The sequence below is a fragment of the Poecilia mexicana genome, unplaced genomic scaffold (genome assembly GCF_051168715.1).
Source record: "Poecilia mexicana isolate PSO_F unplaced genomic scaffold, ASM5116871v1 scaffold_9, whole genome shotgun sequence".
Classification (NCBI taxonomy): Eukaryota; Metazoa; Chordata; class Actinopteri; order Cyprinodontiformes; family Poeciliidae; genus Poecilia; species Poecilia mexicana.
Window position 1 is genome coordinate 18,165,101 of NW_028263378.1, and position 16,158 is coordinate 18,181,258.

Here is a 16,158-nt window from a genome sequence, read left to right on the forward strand (position 1 = left end):
ATAAATCACAGGCGCTTTCAAGCATACTTTGTGTGAGAGGGTGCACATATTTAAACAGCTTGTTACTATTGGCTGTAATTAACTTAGAAAAATGTTCTCAATGACAAATGACTGGTTTTCCCCTCTGTGTCCTATTCTGAAAATTTGTAATAAACTCTTTGAATAAACGAATAAACTGGGGGCCCAACCTGGTACAATTAATTCACCTAATAAAGTGGCTGGTGAAAGTATCTGGTAGTTTAATGAAACAATTTTGAAAATGATGCATTTAAAGTTTTTGTATAAGCTTTGACTACACACACCTGTTTAAGGGAAGTGTAAAATGGAGCCTAATATTTCAAGAGACATGTTAAGTCCCTCAGATAAACTGTAAAAGTAAAATAAATAACCCTTCATATAACATATTGCAGCATTTAATATTCATATTGTAACTTTCTGTCTTGTAGAGGAGGAGATCAGTAACATGAGAAGTGAACTGGATAAGTATGGTATTCAGATGCCAGCTTTCAGTAAAATTGGAGGTATTCTGGCCAATGAGCTTTCTGTGGATGAAGCTGCTTGTGAGTCATTGTTGCTTTTTAAGAATTTAATGACATAATAAATTATCTATGCAACTAAGACTAATTACTTTAAATACACTTCTGCTGCAGTACATGCTGCTGTGATTGCCATCAATGAGGCAGTCGAGAGGGACCATGCATCGGTGACAATGGGAGCGCTACAAAATCCCAACGCAATGCTGAGGAACACGCAGGAAGTCCTGGCTCAAGGCTACCAGGATACACTGAAGCAGGATAAGGCTCGGAAGCGGGATCAGTCATCAGGAAGGGTGAGAAGACGAACCTTTTACCTGATTTCATTGTTTTGTTTCGTAGCATTGTAGGTCTTGCTGTAAAAGATATAAACTGCAGGTGTGTAACTTCTTGTTTAGAAATAGCAGTGCTTATCATAAATGAGCTAAATTTGAATTAAGCTCTAAAGTATATGAATCTGAACATTTAAGAGGAAACCTGTAATTATTTTTGGCTTACCAGTAGAAGTAGAGTGTTTGTCCTGCTGTGTCAGCTCAATTTTTCTCCAACATAGCCCTTTGAATGTTTACTGACTAGTTCTAAAAAGGTTAATGTTATAAACATTTTTCTCATAAATCTTGTCAGTTTATGCTTTATGGAACCGATTAGTTAAATAGTAAAGCAAATCCATCTGAAAATACACAAAATACAATTACTGTACTTCTTTCTTCTTAACAGTTGACATTATGTCTGCTTTCCATGGACTGAGTGCTAATAATCTTACTATACAAACATATATACCTCTAGATATTTTACTCTAAAGTCAAGTCACAAAATAAAAACTAGACAAAATTCACTGTTTTAGGCCAAATAAGTGATTTTTTTTTTAATGAATTATATGAGGGATCACATAATTTAACTGAAGTAGTTCTTCACTCCACATCCTCTGCTAGCACATTCCAGTCTCTGCAGTGTCAGCTGTATTTACCAGACTTTAGACCTCCACTGTGCCTCCCGTCTGTCCTCCCACTCTCTTTACAAATACTGTACAAACAGGAACTTTGCATTTTCTTCACATGACTTCAGATGTGATATGTGAAATATGAAAGCCACTGCAACTACATGTGAACTACAGTTTATGGAACAAATGTATAGTAAATGTTAACCAGTGTATATTTTTATTTTCTGTGTTAGCGATCTTCAGTTGCCACAGAAGAAAGAGATGTTTATGAGGAGCTGCTGACTCAGCAGGAAATCCAGACTTGCATTGATCGTGTCAACAGTAAGGATGTGCACACATGACATGCTTATGCTTCCCAAAGCATTCGTCTTTGCAAGAAGACATTATTCCCATGTATAAAATTGATCTACTTTTAAGTGAAACACAAGAAAATTTAATTGGATGATTTTTTTTTTTTTTTTGTTATGTAAATGTTGAATGAAAAGTCTGTTGTGCATAACTAAGTTTTGTCTCCAGCCCAGGCAGCAGTGCAGAATGTGAATGAAGCCGTGTTGCTCCAGGATGAAGCTGCTCTGCTGGCTGCTCTCAGACTTGAAGCCCTGTCCCTGCTGGGGGTTCAGGATGCAAACGGTGGCTGGTATCTGGAACATTTTACGACTTACATCCAGCAAAAGTCAAAGGTACAATTATTTTTGAGTCATTTGCTGAAATTATTGCATTTTAAGGCTTCAGAAGTCGTCTTTGTCTGATTTTTATTTTTTTTTAAATTGCAGTTTTTAAAGACACTGCAATAAAATGGTAAAAATGGTTGATGGAAGTTGTTCACTATGACCCTGAGTACAATCATTTGGTTAATTAAGTTAATGTTAAGATCTATGGGGGAAAAAAAATAAAAAATGACACAATTTTATCAATTTCATTGAATAAATACCACTGATTTGCAGAGATCATTAACTCTAGGGTAAAAGTCGGAAAAATCCATAGCACAAAACATTTTTTTATTGCAGAAGCATAATATCACGGTGAAAACAATAAATTATACGTCTATCCATTTCTTTACCTGCTTCAATGATTGGCTGCATTTTTTTTAGTGTGGATACAAAAAAAGGGTTACTGGTACCCCTAACACATTAAGTTAAACATAACTACTTCAGATTTTTTAGATTATACCTTCCTTTATTATTTTAATCCCAAGTTTTTAGAAACCTTTAATTTAATCAATGACTTTGTCTGACTGGGGTATAAATACAACCACGAACAGAGGCACATCACTTCCATCTGCTGCCTGCTAGGCTGGATGATGATCCATGTTTATTCTGCCATCGCATAAGATGGGAGGGATGATGGGGAGCTCTGCATTTGAAAGCTGAAGCAAAGAGAGGCATCATATCATCCCCAAGTCTCCATAGTAACCATTAGAAGTTGTCCACACATCTTTACATTTTTATCAAGAAAAAAAATATTCTGCTCCACTAGCACAAGTGTACATTTCTAAAGTTTGTTAAACTCTTGTGCGTCTGTGAGATTAACAGTTTGTCAGGTGACATGAAGATTAAAATGCCAGATGCAAGAGGGGGACAGACCTTCTCTTGCTGATATAATAAATGCTGAATAATTGATTGAATTGTCTTACTAATATGTTTGAACCACAGAATGGAGGGAGGTCGGTCGTCCTGGACAAAGAAGAGATTCACAGAATTATCAGCACCTGCAATGATTTTGCTGAAGCAGAAAAACGAAGTGAGTCCAGTTCACAACTTACCCACTTTATTTCCTGGTGATAAAACTTAAAGATTTTCTCAATAATTGCTAAATACAGAAACGGATTCGATTCCTTTCTGTGTTTCTATGTGAGATTTAATGTTCACACTACAAGAATAGGTCCAAGTCCTTTTTATTAAAAATGTATCTTTCTGCAACAATTTACTGAACAGAACTTGAGGCAGTTGCACGCATCAACACAGCCATTCGTCTGGGCAGTGCTGTGGAGACGGTGGAGGAGCTGCTGCACCCTGAGGCGCAGCTGCCAATCGTCTACCAGAGTGCTGCTAACCTCTATCAGGCTGAACTGTTCAGTTTGCAGCTTCAAGGAGGACGGGTGAGTTTGAGTTTAATACTGCAGCTCTGTGCGCATGTAAGTGCTAAAACACCGTTACGTTTAATAGCTTTTCTTTCAATTTTAATAAAAGGCAGAGTGTTTTTCAATGATGACCTGTCGTTTGTGTCTTAACAGTCTGGACTGAGTCATGAGGAGCTCAGCGTTGCTGTGGAGATGCTGTCAGCCGTCGCGGTCCTAAACGAGGTGCTGGACACCAAAGACCCGCAGGCCGTTATTGAACAGCTGACAGACTCTCCTCTGGGCTTCACAAATATAGAGCATGACAACCTCAACAGGTACGATGGACGGGAGTAAATTACTGTAAAGTTTGTTTTGTCAGGAAGATTTCTCCGAGGGTGTTATTTTGGAGATCAGTAGAAGTTTGCCAACCCCTGGTTATAGTGGAAATGAGTGGATTTTAGAAGAGGAAGGAATTATTTTATGAAAAATGTTTTGGAACCTTCACAAGGATCCAAATATAATGTATGATTCCTCTGTGGAATCTATTTTAAATTCTACATAACTCTTCTTCGTAGGTATGCTGACATGCTAATTGAAGAGCGAGCTGAGACGCTTTCCAGGAGCCAAGAGTTTCTCACTTGGAATGATGTTCAGAAATGCATCGACATGGTTAACATTCAGGTCCAAGAGGAGCATGAACGTAAGAAATACTCATTTTTGGTCCTTGTCACAAAACAGAGCATGTTTTTTTCTTTTAATAATTAACCCTTGTAACCCTGTTTGTTTTTAAGCATCCAGGGATATTTAAAAGAGAATAGACTTTGATTGTTGTTTTTTTCTTTAAACTTTCAGGTATAATAGCTATTGCAGAGATTAACGAGGCCCTCAACTCAGGGGATCATCGGCAGACTCTTGCAGCTCTGCTTCTCCCTACAGCCAAGCTGACAGGAGTAAACCCGGCCACATCGAAGCACTACCATGATGTCCTTCATTATTCTAAACATCTTCTCTGCCAGGTAACATCACAACCACCTTGATCAAAATATTTTAGTTATTTGGAAACTGGCTTTTGAGGCCTTGAAGTGCGTATGAAAGATTTAGCTTGGTGTAGCTTAAATCTGCAGGTTTTTAAAACTTCATCCACATAACTTACTGCATGAAACACATTGTGTTTTTATTAGCTGTTACCAGAAAATCATCGTCAACAGAAAGCTGGAAAACATCCGTCTGTGTGTATTTAATCTACATAATGTTTTTACTCAATCCCAGGCATCCCCACTGGAATTGAGTTACTTAATTTAATACACTTTTTTGTATTATTGAAATTCATTTAATATGGCTGTATTACTGGCAAAATGAAACTTTACATATTTTTTTGTCACAATGATTGATATATTTGAACTGTAGAGTGGTTTTCCTCTTCTCTCTTATCTACAACACTCAAGCAAACAGTCTTTTTTCCATCCTGTTAGACAGAAATGTCCAGTGTCATGCTATAACTGCTGGCCTCCGTAGCATCCTATTACAAGAGATGAATTTTATCTCTGAGTCTCCTGTCAAGGAAAGGAGCATGCACAGGAAGGGATCCAGGCAACTGTGGAAACAGCAGAGACAAACTGCTAATCTATAGTATCCATACAGTGTGTCATCCCCACTGGAAAACAGGCGGATGTAGTGGGCAGCATGCAGAACGCCACTGGGGAGAAAACACACCAGGAAGATGATAAAAACCAGAGTGCTCACTCTGGTGAACAGTTTCCAGTCGCAGGAACTTTGCTCCAGGTGGTAAATCACTGCGACGTGGGTGTAAATACAAACCATGAACGGCAGTAAGAAGCCTAGAAAAACTAGGATCAGTTTGCACAGCACCAGCGGCGAATGGGAGGGTTCTTCTAGAGGAAGTACATCATGGCACGTCGTGATCTCCAGCCTTCTGATGTGGTAGCTCTGCTTGACCAGCAGCTCAGGCACAATGGCTGCTCCATACAGAAACCATACGACCACGCACATCCACACTGCCATGCTGGTTTTAGCCAACCTTCTGTACAGAAATGGCTTGACCACGGCCAGATAGCGCTTCAAACTGATGCACGCGATGGTCTGAGCCGAGCAGTAAACGTTTCCAAAAAATAAAGCCGTAATAAGCCGACAGGAGATTTCACCAAATATCCAGTTGTTTCCGCTTAGGTGGTAGTGAACTCGCAGAGCAAGAGACAGGACGAGCAGCAGGTCCGACAGGGCCAGGTTCAGGTACAGGACCACTGTGGATAAAGTCTTTGAAGTGAGTCTGACTCTGAGGAACGCCAGAATGTAGGTGTTGGATGGGATTCCCACGAGGATCGTTAGGATGTATGATGAAGGTATGATCCAAGTGCTGATGGCCCCAGTGGTGTATGCTGCCGCTGGGCTCTCGGGCTCCACATCCAGGTGAGGGACGATGCTGGAGCGGAAAAGGTCAAGCTTCTGCATTGTGTCGTTAGATTTATCGAAGAATCCCTTAAAACTCTTTGGTGGAGCAGTCTTTCTCCCTTTCCCTATATTGAAAGAAAAAAAAACATATCAATAGTTTAGTTTAATTAAGTTTTATGAAAACAATCCTGAACTTGAAATTGTTGTTTTAGTCTTTGTAATTTCATGCTGTTTATGGTCTTTTTAAATCATAGATACCTTAAAGTTATGCACATTATTCCTACTCCCAGCAGCTTTAGTTGTAAAGTTGTTTTTGTTTAACTAAATTTGTTTCTGTAGGAAATGCATCTCTCAGAAAACAGTAAACCATGTGAAAGAAATGTATATATATATTTTTACAAATGTAATTACTTACCATTGACCTGACTGGTCTGAGCCACCATTAAACATAACAGGAGTCCCCTCAGAAGGTTAGCCATAACGCTTTCAGGCTGATTTCCCACGCTTCTCAAAGCTCTTGTTTTTGATGATGGTTCCCTTCAGCAGTTCTCCACTGGTGAAATTTGCTCTTCTACATCTCTGCAGCTCAAAAAGTTGAATCAATCGTTGTTTGTTCTCCAGTTCAGCTCTCCGTTTGTCTGTGTGGCTTGCTTACTGGTGCGTGATGTTGTGAACGCTTTTCCTGCTCTGGCCTGAAAACTGAATTCCCTTCTGCCTGTGTCAGGAACTTCCCTCTGACTCACAAAGGGTGTGGAGTGGCTTTGTGCCTGCCTATTAACAACTGTGAACAATAAGCAAATGACAATTTCTTTCAGCATTTTTTTATAAGGTTTGGGTTGTTTTAAAATTTTTCATTTTCATTTTTGCTGTTTATTATTGTTTCTGGACTATAGAATAATATAATCTTTTTTTTATTTTTTTCTATTTTTTGAAAGATTTAAAATTTTCCAATGGAAAGCAATGCAATTTTGACCGGTGAATTTGGATACTTGCTGATCTCTCAGCTTTAGTCTCACTGTTGAGTTTGTTAAATTCAGACAAACGGCATCTGTTGGCTATCTTGCTGTTTTATAGCAGTAACTTCCTTTCTCAGGAATCTGTGGTCAAGGAATAACCTTTGACTCAAACAGGGGTCTCTAAAATTAGCCTGAAAGGAAACGGCCTCTAAGCTGTGTAAACAAAAGTTTGTACTGGAGGGGATCAACAAGGATCAACAAGGAGTCATATTTTCTCGTTTTTGAGATCCCTTAGCTGATTATCATGTAGTTACTTTGATGTATATTATTTATGCAGTAAAATATAATCTGCTTTGTGCATTAAAATGCCATACCACAGATCAGAATTTTGTCACCGATTTCTGATCTCTGGTTTTTGTAAAGTTTTGACTTGCCAATACCAATTTTAGCAGATTGCTGTTTAAAAACGAGCTAAAAAAGAATTTATATTATTTTACTAGCATACCGGTAGTGAGCTCAAAAATGATGAAACTGAATAGCTTTCTAGTGGCCTGCTTAAAGTCTTGTACTCTATTGCTCTCTCTCTCTTTCTGAATACACAGCAGAGATGCCTTGACATGTTAGAAAATATTTTTTTAAATGGCTTCTGACATTTCCTCTGACTCAGAATGAGGCTAAATCTGAGTCGTCTTTCCTCAGTAGCTATGTCAAGATGTTTCTGTCAATACAACTAGATTGTGCTCAGATGGTGCACAGACTGAAAACAAGTTTGGATATTTGAGTTTCCAACCAGCTGATCACCAGTGAAGGCCAGTTGAGCTGGAAATGGTCCGATTTGCATTTCTAACCTGAACAGAAAATTAATTTAGAGTTTGAAGTTTATTTTACTTAAAACCTTGTATATTTTTAATGAACTTGGTGCCGTTTGAAAACTGAAGTGACCTTTGAGCTTTTTCCTTATTGTAGAGTTCTGGAGATGAATCGGCAGTGCTCTGGTTGGACCAAATCCAAGAAGCTGTCCTAACAGCCAATCAGGATGAAGAAGAAGCCCCCACAAGTACATATCAGCAGTTTTGGGTCCCTCATGAACATCTAAACTAGTTAATTGTTGGCTAGTTGTTTTCTGTGTGTACCAGTCACACCTGAGTGTGTACACTTAAGTTTATTTCAGTTTGGTTTTGATAAAATAACCAGGATATTTTATTGAGTTTTTGAATCTCTACAACAGTTAACAGCTTACACAACTGCTTCAAATTCTGGCATAAAATTAAATGTTTTATCCTAAACTTTTCTACACATTGGCTAAACATTTGTTGTTTTAAACCTTTTGTGTTCATGACTTATCTTGTGTTGCTTCACCTTTAACATACCGAACCCTGTTTCCTGCAGTGAATTGGTTCTTATTCAGTTGACATCCTTCCTCAACCTGATCTACCTGATCTTGTATGTTTCTAGTGGCTGGAGCTGTTGCTCATATTAACACGACTGTGGAGGAGGGAGACTCCCAGAAGACCTTGCAAGCTTTGCAGATCCCCAGTGCAGGACTGAGAGCGGTGCATCCCGACTGCGCAGACGCATACCAGGCTGAACTGGCTCAGAGACAAACAGCAAATGCTAGTAAAGGTAAAGAAGCAGGCGTCATGTAGTAGAAGAAAATAAATTAAAATTTCCGCTAAGTTTAACTGAACCTTACAAAAGGGGTGATCTGTGCTAAGCAAAACGTAACCGTCAGTCTATCCCATGTTTTCTACTTCCTGCAATAAGAATGTTCATGTAAAAGAGACACAGTTTAAGAGAAAGCATCAATCTAACCCTGAATAAACAGGGCAAAATAAACTAGCAAAATAAACAGTGAAAAAATGAAATTTGAGTAATTGCGTGTTGATAGTTCTACATTCTTATGTTTTATACTAAATTGATGGATTCAAAGGAGATGAATTGCTCTGCCTGTAATTATATTTTATATTCAGTTTAAATTAATATTTCATCAAAACTCACTTAATGTATTTTTTCATAGCTCTGGTTGAGAGCAGTAGAGTGTAAAAAGAAAAATCCAAAATCAAATCAACAACCATTCGAAATGTAAACAAAGGCTTAAATATCAAAGCTAAAGTCTGGGAAAATGTTCATAAAACCTGCTAGATCATGATTTTTTTTTTAAATTCTCCCAGAACGTATTATTACAAATTTTACTCTGTGCTTTAAGTATCATCAGTTTCATGTTACCTAGATTTGTTTGGAGACTATGTTGGGCCATGTTGTTATAACCTTTACTGTATCACCATGAAAGATGCTGATTGTTGGATAAACTGATCCAGAAGCAGTAGAAATTTGTGAAATATTGAATTATCTTCTTTGCTCCAGGCAGCAGTGATGGAGTTTGGGTCAAACACAGCATCAAGGACAGGTACGACTACTTCTACAATCTGGAGACGGGGCAGGGCAGCTGGGAGGAGCCTGAAGGATTTGAACAGAAGGCAGATCAACTCAGCAAAGAGGAGATTCAGGTACAATTCTATGGTTTTAGCAACCAATAACATTTCACACAACCAAGTAAGGACACTTAATTGTTGTATTCACAAAGATTCCGGAGTGAGGCTGCTACTTCTGGCACTGACAAAACTTGTTTTCGTCCTTTCTGTCAGAGTGTAGTCAACTCTGTGACTGCAGAATATAACCGGGAGCAGCTATGGTTAGCAAATGAATCCTTCGTCACCCAGCTACAGGCGAGGATCAGAGGTCACCTGGCCAGAAAAAAGTATTTGCAGAGAATGGAGTATCTACGCCAACAAGAACCTCATGTAGTTAAAATCCAGGTAATGAAATTTCAGAAGGTAGAGCATGGACTATTTTTTACTTTTATCTTTTAATATAGTAAAGTGTTCATGGACCAGCTGATGAAGCTCACATTTCAGCTTATGTTCAGTTTGTTATAGGGGATGATATAATAAGAATGTATTTGTATTATTGTATAGAAGGCAATACGTCTGCTATTCAAAACTATTACATACAGTGGCAGTGAAAAGCTTGCAAACACTTACATGGGCATGAATTTTATACCTTTAGGCATACACTTCAACAATGTTTTTTGGTGGTAGATTGTATTGCTGTCTCATGGCATTTTTGTCTCTGACTATAAAAACACATGAGGTGTTTGGTTTGTTCTGTGGGCAGCTGCAAATTTAGGTCATGCTTAAATCTCTCCATTTTAGACCAAAATATTATGTTTTGATCTTCAGCCTTTCAGATCCGTGGTGATGTAAAACTGTCCTTCCTGTGGAAAGTGATACTGATGTTCCATATTCTCCTATTTTACTATCAGCTAGAGTTATTTCCTGATCCATAATTCGAATGCATAAAGGCCGATTGACATTAGTTTCTGGAAAAGCCCTGACCTTGATGATTGATCGTAATTTATGAACTTTGCTTCAAAGTTGAATCTGTGCAAACAACCTTAAAACAACCCTACCACTTCTGTTTAGAAGAGTTGTCATCCAAATATCCATCTAAAATTATTGTGTATAATAAATTAAAATTGATTCAAGTATATTTATTGACCATTTCACCCTGAAAAACATTTGACCCATAACGAGTGCATGTAAACCCTTTTCTGATACAGTTGAGTTGCCATCTCCGAAACTTGTAAATCCTCATACATTTGTTGACCATTTCACCACATATACATTTTATATTTGTTGCATATTAAACAGATTTGATCAATTGCGTTGGCTTTTTAAAGGTTTAAAGAAGACCTATAACATTAGGAGTGTTTGTCCCTTTCCACCTTCGCCAGCTGATCATGTGATGCCATTTATTAAATAATTGTTTCTTTTATTTTAATGCATCTTTTTCTATTTTTAGGCTTGCTTCAGAGGTTATAAACAGAGAAAAATCTACATAGCTAGGATCAATTTGCTTCAGAAAAGTGTTGCATCTGTGGTCAAGGTAATTTTTACTTTTAATATTGGCTTAATTTTTTATTTTTAAAATACATCCGTAATTAACTATACAATTGCTAAAATAAAGCAAAAAAAACAACTATACCAGCAATATCTGTATGGCATCAGATATTTATGACTTAGTAAAAGTGTACTTAAATAATTTTCCAATAAACCTGACGACATATTCTACTGTTTTCAGATTCAATCAATAGTGAAAATGTGGAAAGCAAAACGCAAGTATAATCAGAGGCTGCAATTCTTCAAAGAGCACGTGAGCGATCATAGTTCACAGATGTTTTTGAATTTCCGTACATTTTTCCTTCTGTTAATATCACTCTGCTCTCTCTGTGTATAGGAAAAAGAAATTGTGAAAATCCAGGCTTTCCTAAAGGCAAACAAAGCAAGAGATGACTACAGAACCCTAAGTGAGTCAATAATACATTTATACTTTTTAATCACGGCACCTTGTTTGCCACTGCAGCAGAGCTGTTTGTGATGTTAGAAATACTTTAGTTTTGTCAAGGTTCTTAGTTACATTTGTATTTTCTTGGTCTAACTAAATAAACATGAATATAAAAGAAATCCCAAGTGGTTCTGGATGATGTAGTAGATACTAAAGTATTTAATATACAGCTATATAAAACATCTTGAGTAACTGTGAAGCAAAACCCATCCAAGGTTTTTATTTTTGGGAGATTCACATGGTAGAATTGGAGCTTTAAGATCTAACACATGGGATCAATTACTCAAATTAAATGATCAAGTATGTTCTAATGTTGTCTTACACTTGTAATTCTTTGTATGTGAAACATTAATAACAGTAGAACCACTAAAAGGGAACCGCGGTTCTCGTTTTAAACATTTTAGCTGGAGCAAATGATCCTCCGCTGTCGGTGGTCCGAAAGTTTGTCCACTTGTTGGAGCAGAGCCCCCTGGACCTGCAGGAGGAACAAGAAGTGACTCAGCTCAGGGAAGAAGTCGTCACAAAAATCCGCTCCAACCAACAGATGGAGAAAGACTTGAATCTGATGGACATTAAGATCGGACTGCTGGTGAAGAACAGGATCACCTTACAGGTTGAGAACTTTTAATGAAACTGTTTGGATAATTAGACTTATGTACTGAAGTACAACATGTATTAATTTAATGTATTTATTATACAGGATGTCGTTTCACATAATAAGAAAATGAAGAACAAGAAAAATAAAACAAGCAAAGACGACCAGACGGCTGGAGACGGGCTTGGGATTAAAGGTCTCAATAAAGGCAAAAGAAGGAAACTAGAAGCTTACCAACATCTCTTTTATCTGCTGCAGGTATGGTGGCTCTGCAGCTTAAACAAATTAATTTGAATTATGAAAAAGCTTACCTTTTCTCTATTCAAACAAACTATTATTTTTTTAATCCACCACTCTGTTTCAGACGATTCCCTCCTACCTGGCTAAACTGATCTTCCAAATGCCTCAAAACAAATCGACAAAATTCATGGACACAGTGATCTTCACTTTGTATAACTATGCTTCCAACCAAAGAGAGGAGTACCTGCTGCTCAAGCTCTTCAAGACTGCACTGGAAGAAGAGATCAAGTGAGAACTTTAACTCTGGCCTAGAGATCATAATCTCAAATTTGCAGCTAATGATCCTCATTTATTGAATGTGTGTACTAAAGTAGTTGTATACCAACACAACTAGATATTAAGTAATATCTGCAGAGACTTTGTGTGAAAAGCTACATCCCACATAACATCTATCATTTATTGGAGTCACAAAATCTGTGTGAGTTGGGCACATGAAACTGTGAACAAGTATCAACATCCATTTTGTCATACCTTGTGATTAGCCACTAAATTCACACAAATCCTTTAATTCTTGTTTCTGAAGCACAGTTTCTATCAAGGGTCATTTTGTGTTTGTTTGTCTCAGTTCTAAGGTGGATCAGATCCAGGACATAGTGACGGGGAATCCTACAGTCATCAAGATGGTCGTGAGCTTCAACAGAGGGGCACGAGGTCACAACACCCTCAGGCAGCTGCTGGCTCCAGTAGTCAAAGAAATCATTGATGACAAGAGTTTAGGAATCAACACCAATCCTGTGGATGTGTACAAAGCCTGGGTCAACCAGCTGGAGACGGCGACCGGAGAGGCCAGGTAGGAGCAAAGAAGACCGGTGAAAATGCTTAGCTTTGATTGGGCGTAAGTTGTCTTTGTTTGTTCTTTGAATATATAGAATGTCCTATTAATGCTTAGCAGGCAGCCATTGTTTTTAACCAATTAGATTCTAAAAAAAAAAAAAAAGATAATGAACCATTTTTAATGCTCAAACAGTTCTTAAACCTGCTTTTGATTGCTACCCTTTAGCAAGCTGCCATATGAGGTGACTCCTGAGCAGGCCATGTCCCATGAGGAAGTGCGCAACAGGCTGCAGGCCTCCAGCGTGGTTCTGCGGTCAGCAACAGATAAGATGTTGAACTCCATTGTGTCCTCGCTGGATAATATCCCGTAAGTTTCAAGATCTGGTAATTGTCATCTTTTAACCTTTTTTGTGTGACAAATCTGCATGTTTGTGACTGTGAATCTCCATTATCTGCTGTAGTATGTCTGTCTTTGAGTTAATTTTATTTCTGCTTTTGTAGACCCTTATCTTCCTTTTGTTCAGAAGGCTCTGCTTTTTGCCAGGTCAAATTTGCCTTGTTAAATAAAGTTAAGATAAAAATAAACACTATTTTCCTCCTTTTCCATTTAAAGTTTAAAAACGTGTCATCTTGCTAAGCATTTGACATATTTTTTCTTAGCCTTTGTTGTTATTTTGACACATTTTTTTTATAACTGCAAATATTTTTGCACTTATTGCTAAGGTCCGACCAAACTTTTAGGGAAATTATTGGTTCTGGCACAATGCAGAACTCTGCATTGTGTCTGTTCTCTAAACTTTACCACCAGGTGGTGCTGTTTCACTAATGGCAGAGTAGAAGGAGAAAACGCTGAAACCCTTCACATACTTGAAGAGCTAATTGTAGTTTTAAAGGGCCATATACCTCCTCAGTTTCCCTCTTGCTGGGCTTATTTCACCATTTGCCTTATTGCATGAAACTCCATGTTGTTTTGTGTTTGACGTCCTACCGATGCTTTTTTTGTTTTGCATGCAGTTATGGCATGAGATACATAGCAAAGGTTTTGAAGAACAGCCTCCATGAAAAGTTTCCAGAAGCCTCAGAGGATGAGCTGCTGAAGGTAGAAGCATTAAAATGTTGAAATCAAATCACAGAAAAATAGTGATGCTTGATTTGTGACCCATTTTCTGTATTAGATTGTGGGAAACCTGCTGTACTACCGCTACATGAACCCAGCCATCGTGGCACCGGATGGCTTTGACATCATCGACATGTCAGCAGGAGGCCAGCTTCACGTCGACCAGCGACGCAACTTGGGATCGATTGCGAAGATGCTGCAGCACGCTGCTGCAAACAAGCTGTTTGAGGGCGAGAATGAACATATGACGCCAATGAACAACTACATATCTCAGACGTATGAGAAGTTTAGGTAAGACGGATTAGATGAATGCCTAAACTTGCTGTACTGGGAGAGATTTGTGCGACTTTATGGCCGTATTCCAAAAAATCCTGTCAGAGGAAAAACATAAGTTGCAAAAAAGAATTGACCTTCCTACAAAAACAAGGTCAGGAATAATAAAAAAAACCAGTGTGACACAGTGGATGCAGAGGTAACCCTGACAACAGAAATAGCTATGTGCCGTTTCAGCAGATTTTAGGCAGTCATCTGTCAACATTAACTTCACTTCCAGATGGGAAAGGGAACAATGCGAGTGTGTGTGTGTGTGTGTGCGTGTGTGTGTGCGCGTGCGCGCGCGCGCTGCCCTTTCCCCCACTTTGTAAAAGTAACTGACTCATCTTTACTGGAAATTCACTTTTGATTCAATTTTCTGGGAATCTTTCAGTTCGAACTATTCACCCTGTCTGGAAAATAGATTAACAGATGTTGAGTTGATTGTTTTTTTTTTTTTTATTCTAGTGTAATGCTGCTTACTTTAACTCTACAATATGTTGGTGTCTACGGCAACCTAACTATTGATCCTCTCCATCAGGTCATTTTTCCAGGCTGCATGCGATGTTCCTGAACCAGAGGAGAAGTTTAATGTTGACGAATATTCAGACATGGTGACTCTGAGCAAACCAGTCATCTACATCTCGATAGAGGAAATCATCAACACTCATTCGGTAAACCCTGACAAAACACACCGATCCTTCAAAGATTAAAAAATTCCTGGAAATTACAGAGTACTGATGCAGTACTTGCTGCATCAGTACTCTGCTTCCTTTGTTATATTTCCTCAAGTTTTCCTTGGAAAACAATTTAAAATTTGGGATAAAGCTAGCTGTGTTCTTTGTCATAAGATTTGCTCTTCACAGGAACTACATTGAGATAATTGTTAAAACTGATGGGGGGTTTTTCACATTAGGACAACTTCATAAAATATTCATTCACTATGACATTTAGGGAACAAATACATTTGAGTGGAAGCATGTATTCCCTGTATATCCATTGCTTTAACATTCATTACTAAACTATTAAAATGTGAAGTAGTTTACATCCATGTTAACATCTCGATTTTGAATTCCAGCAACCTTGGGAGCACTCTGTTCATTTACCTGGTTCTTTGTGGTTTCTCTGTTGTTCAAGTAGCTAACTGCAAGCGTGTAGATAAATAAAACCCCATATCTGTTTTTACACAGCTGCTTCTGGAACACCTGGAGGCCATCTCTCCAGACCGAAATGACTTGTTGCACGAGCTGCTGCAGGACCTGGGAGATGTGCCTGATGTAGAGACTTTGCTCGGTATTGTAACAAATTACGATTTTATTTAATCCCAGTTTGTCCACATTTTTCCTGGATTCACTAACATGCTGCTTTATTTTCAGGTGAAGGCGCCATAGACCCAGATGACCCAAACAGAGAAGCGACTCTGAGCCAGCTGGCAAAGACTGAGATTTCTCTAACATTAACCAACAAGTTTGAGCTGCTAGAGGGAGACGACAAAGACTTGAAGACTCTCATGACAAAGTAAATTTATTGTTGGAACTGTGCTAGAAAAACTGAGCATAATAATTTTTCCAAGTATGTTGTACTTGAAATTATTTCATTCTGAGGCTTCAGACTTGGGATGCTGCCGTGGTTATAGAACCGTTGCCATGAATCACACTTAGTCAGCGCTACTCTGTTAATATTCTGTGATCCGCTGACTATATTAGCACAGTTAGTGTGTCTTTGTGGTTGTCACTCAGTCACATATCTTTGTTGTCTT

The 16,158-nt window shown here is 38.3% G+C and overlaps 2 protein-coding genes across 2 annotated transcripts in view; one reads left to right on the forward strand and one right to left on the reverse strand.

Moving 5' to 3' along the window:
- iqgap2 (IQ motif containing GTPase activating protein 2) overlaps positions 1-16,158 on the forward strand; it is a 34,855-nt gene that overhangs the window by 15,415 nt on the left and 3,282 nt on the right. Inside the window, exons 7-32 of the mRNA XM_014992896.2 lie at positions 447-560; positions 651-829; positions 1,707-1,794; positions 1,990-2,153; positions 3,126-3,213; positions 3,408-3,571; positions 3,707-3,867; positions 4,108-4,232; positions 4,385-4,548; positions 7,864-7,954; positions 8,353-8,520; positions 9,262-9,404; positions 9,543-9,713; positions 10,759-10,842; positions 11,038-11,109; positions 11,194-11,263; positions 11,706-11,914; positions 12,002-12,154; positions 12,261-12,424; positions 12,762-12,986; positions 13,197-13,337; positions 13,985-14,069; positions 14,146-14,378; positions 14,941-15,073; positions 15,590-15,692; positions 15,776-15,917. Coding sequence (XP_014848382.2) covers positions 447-560; positions 651-829; positions 1,707-1,794; positions 1,990-2,153; positions 3,126-3,213; positions 3,408-3,571; positions 3,707-3,867; positions 4,108-4,232; positions 4,385-4,548; positions 7,864-7,954; positions 8,353-8,520; positions 9,262-9,404; positions 9,543-9,713; positions 10,759-10,842; positions 11,038-11,109; positions 11,194-11,263; positions 11,706-11,914; positions 12,002-12,154; positions 12,261-12,424; positions 12,762-12,986; positions 13,197-13,337; positions 13,985-14,069; positions 14,146-14,378; positions 14,941-15,073; positions 15,590-15,692; positions 15,776-15,917 — 3,634 coding nt within the window. The remainder of the gene's footprint in view (positions 1-446; positions 561-650; positions 830-1,706; positions 1,795-1,989; positions 2,154-3,125; positions 3,214-3,407; positions 3,572-3,706; positions 3,868-4,107; positions 4,233-4,384; positions 4,549-7,863; positions 7,955-8,352; positions 8,521-9,261; positions 9,405-9,542; positions 9,714-10,758; positions 10,843-11,037; positions 11,110-11,193; positions 11,264-11,705; positions 11,915-12,001; positions 12,155-12,260; positions 12,425-12,761; positions 12,987-13,196; positions 13,338-13,984; positions 14,070-14,145; positions 14,379-14,940; positions 15,074-15,589; positions 15,693-15,775; positions 15,918-16,158) is intronic.
- Positions 4,682-6,762, reverse strand: f2rl2 (coagulation factor II (thrombin) receptor-like 2). Its single transcript, XM_014992900.2, has 2 exons — positions 6,357-6,762; positions 4,682-6,066 (listed from the first exon to the last, which is right to left on the reverse strand). Exons 1-2 carry the CDS (start codon positions 6,418-6,420, stop codon positions 5,021-5,023), a joined length of 1,110 nt encoding a protein of 369 aa, XP_014848386.1. The 5' UTR covers positions 6,421-6,762; the 3' UTR covers positions 4,682-5,020.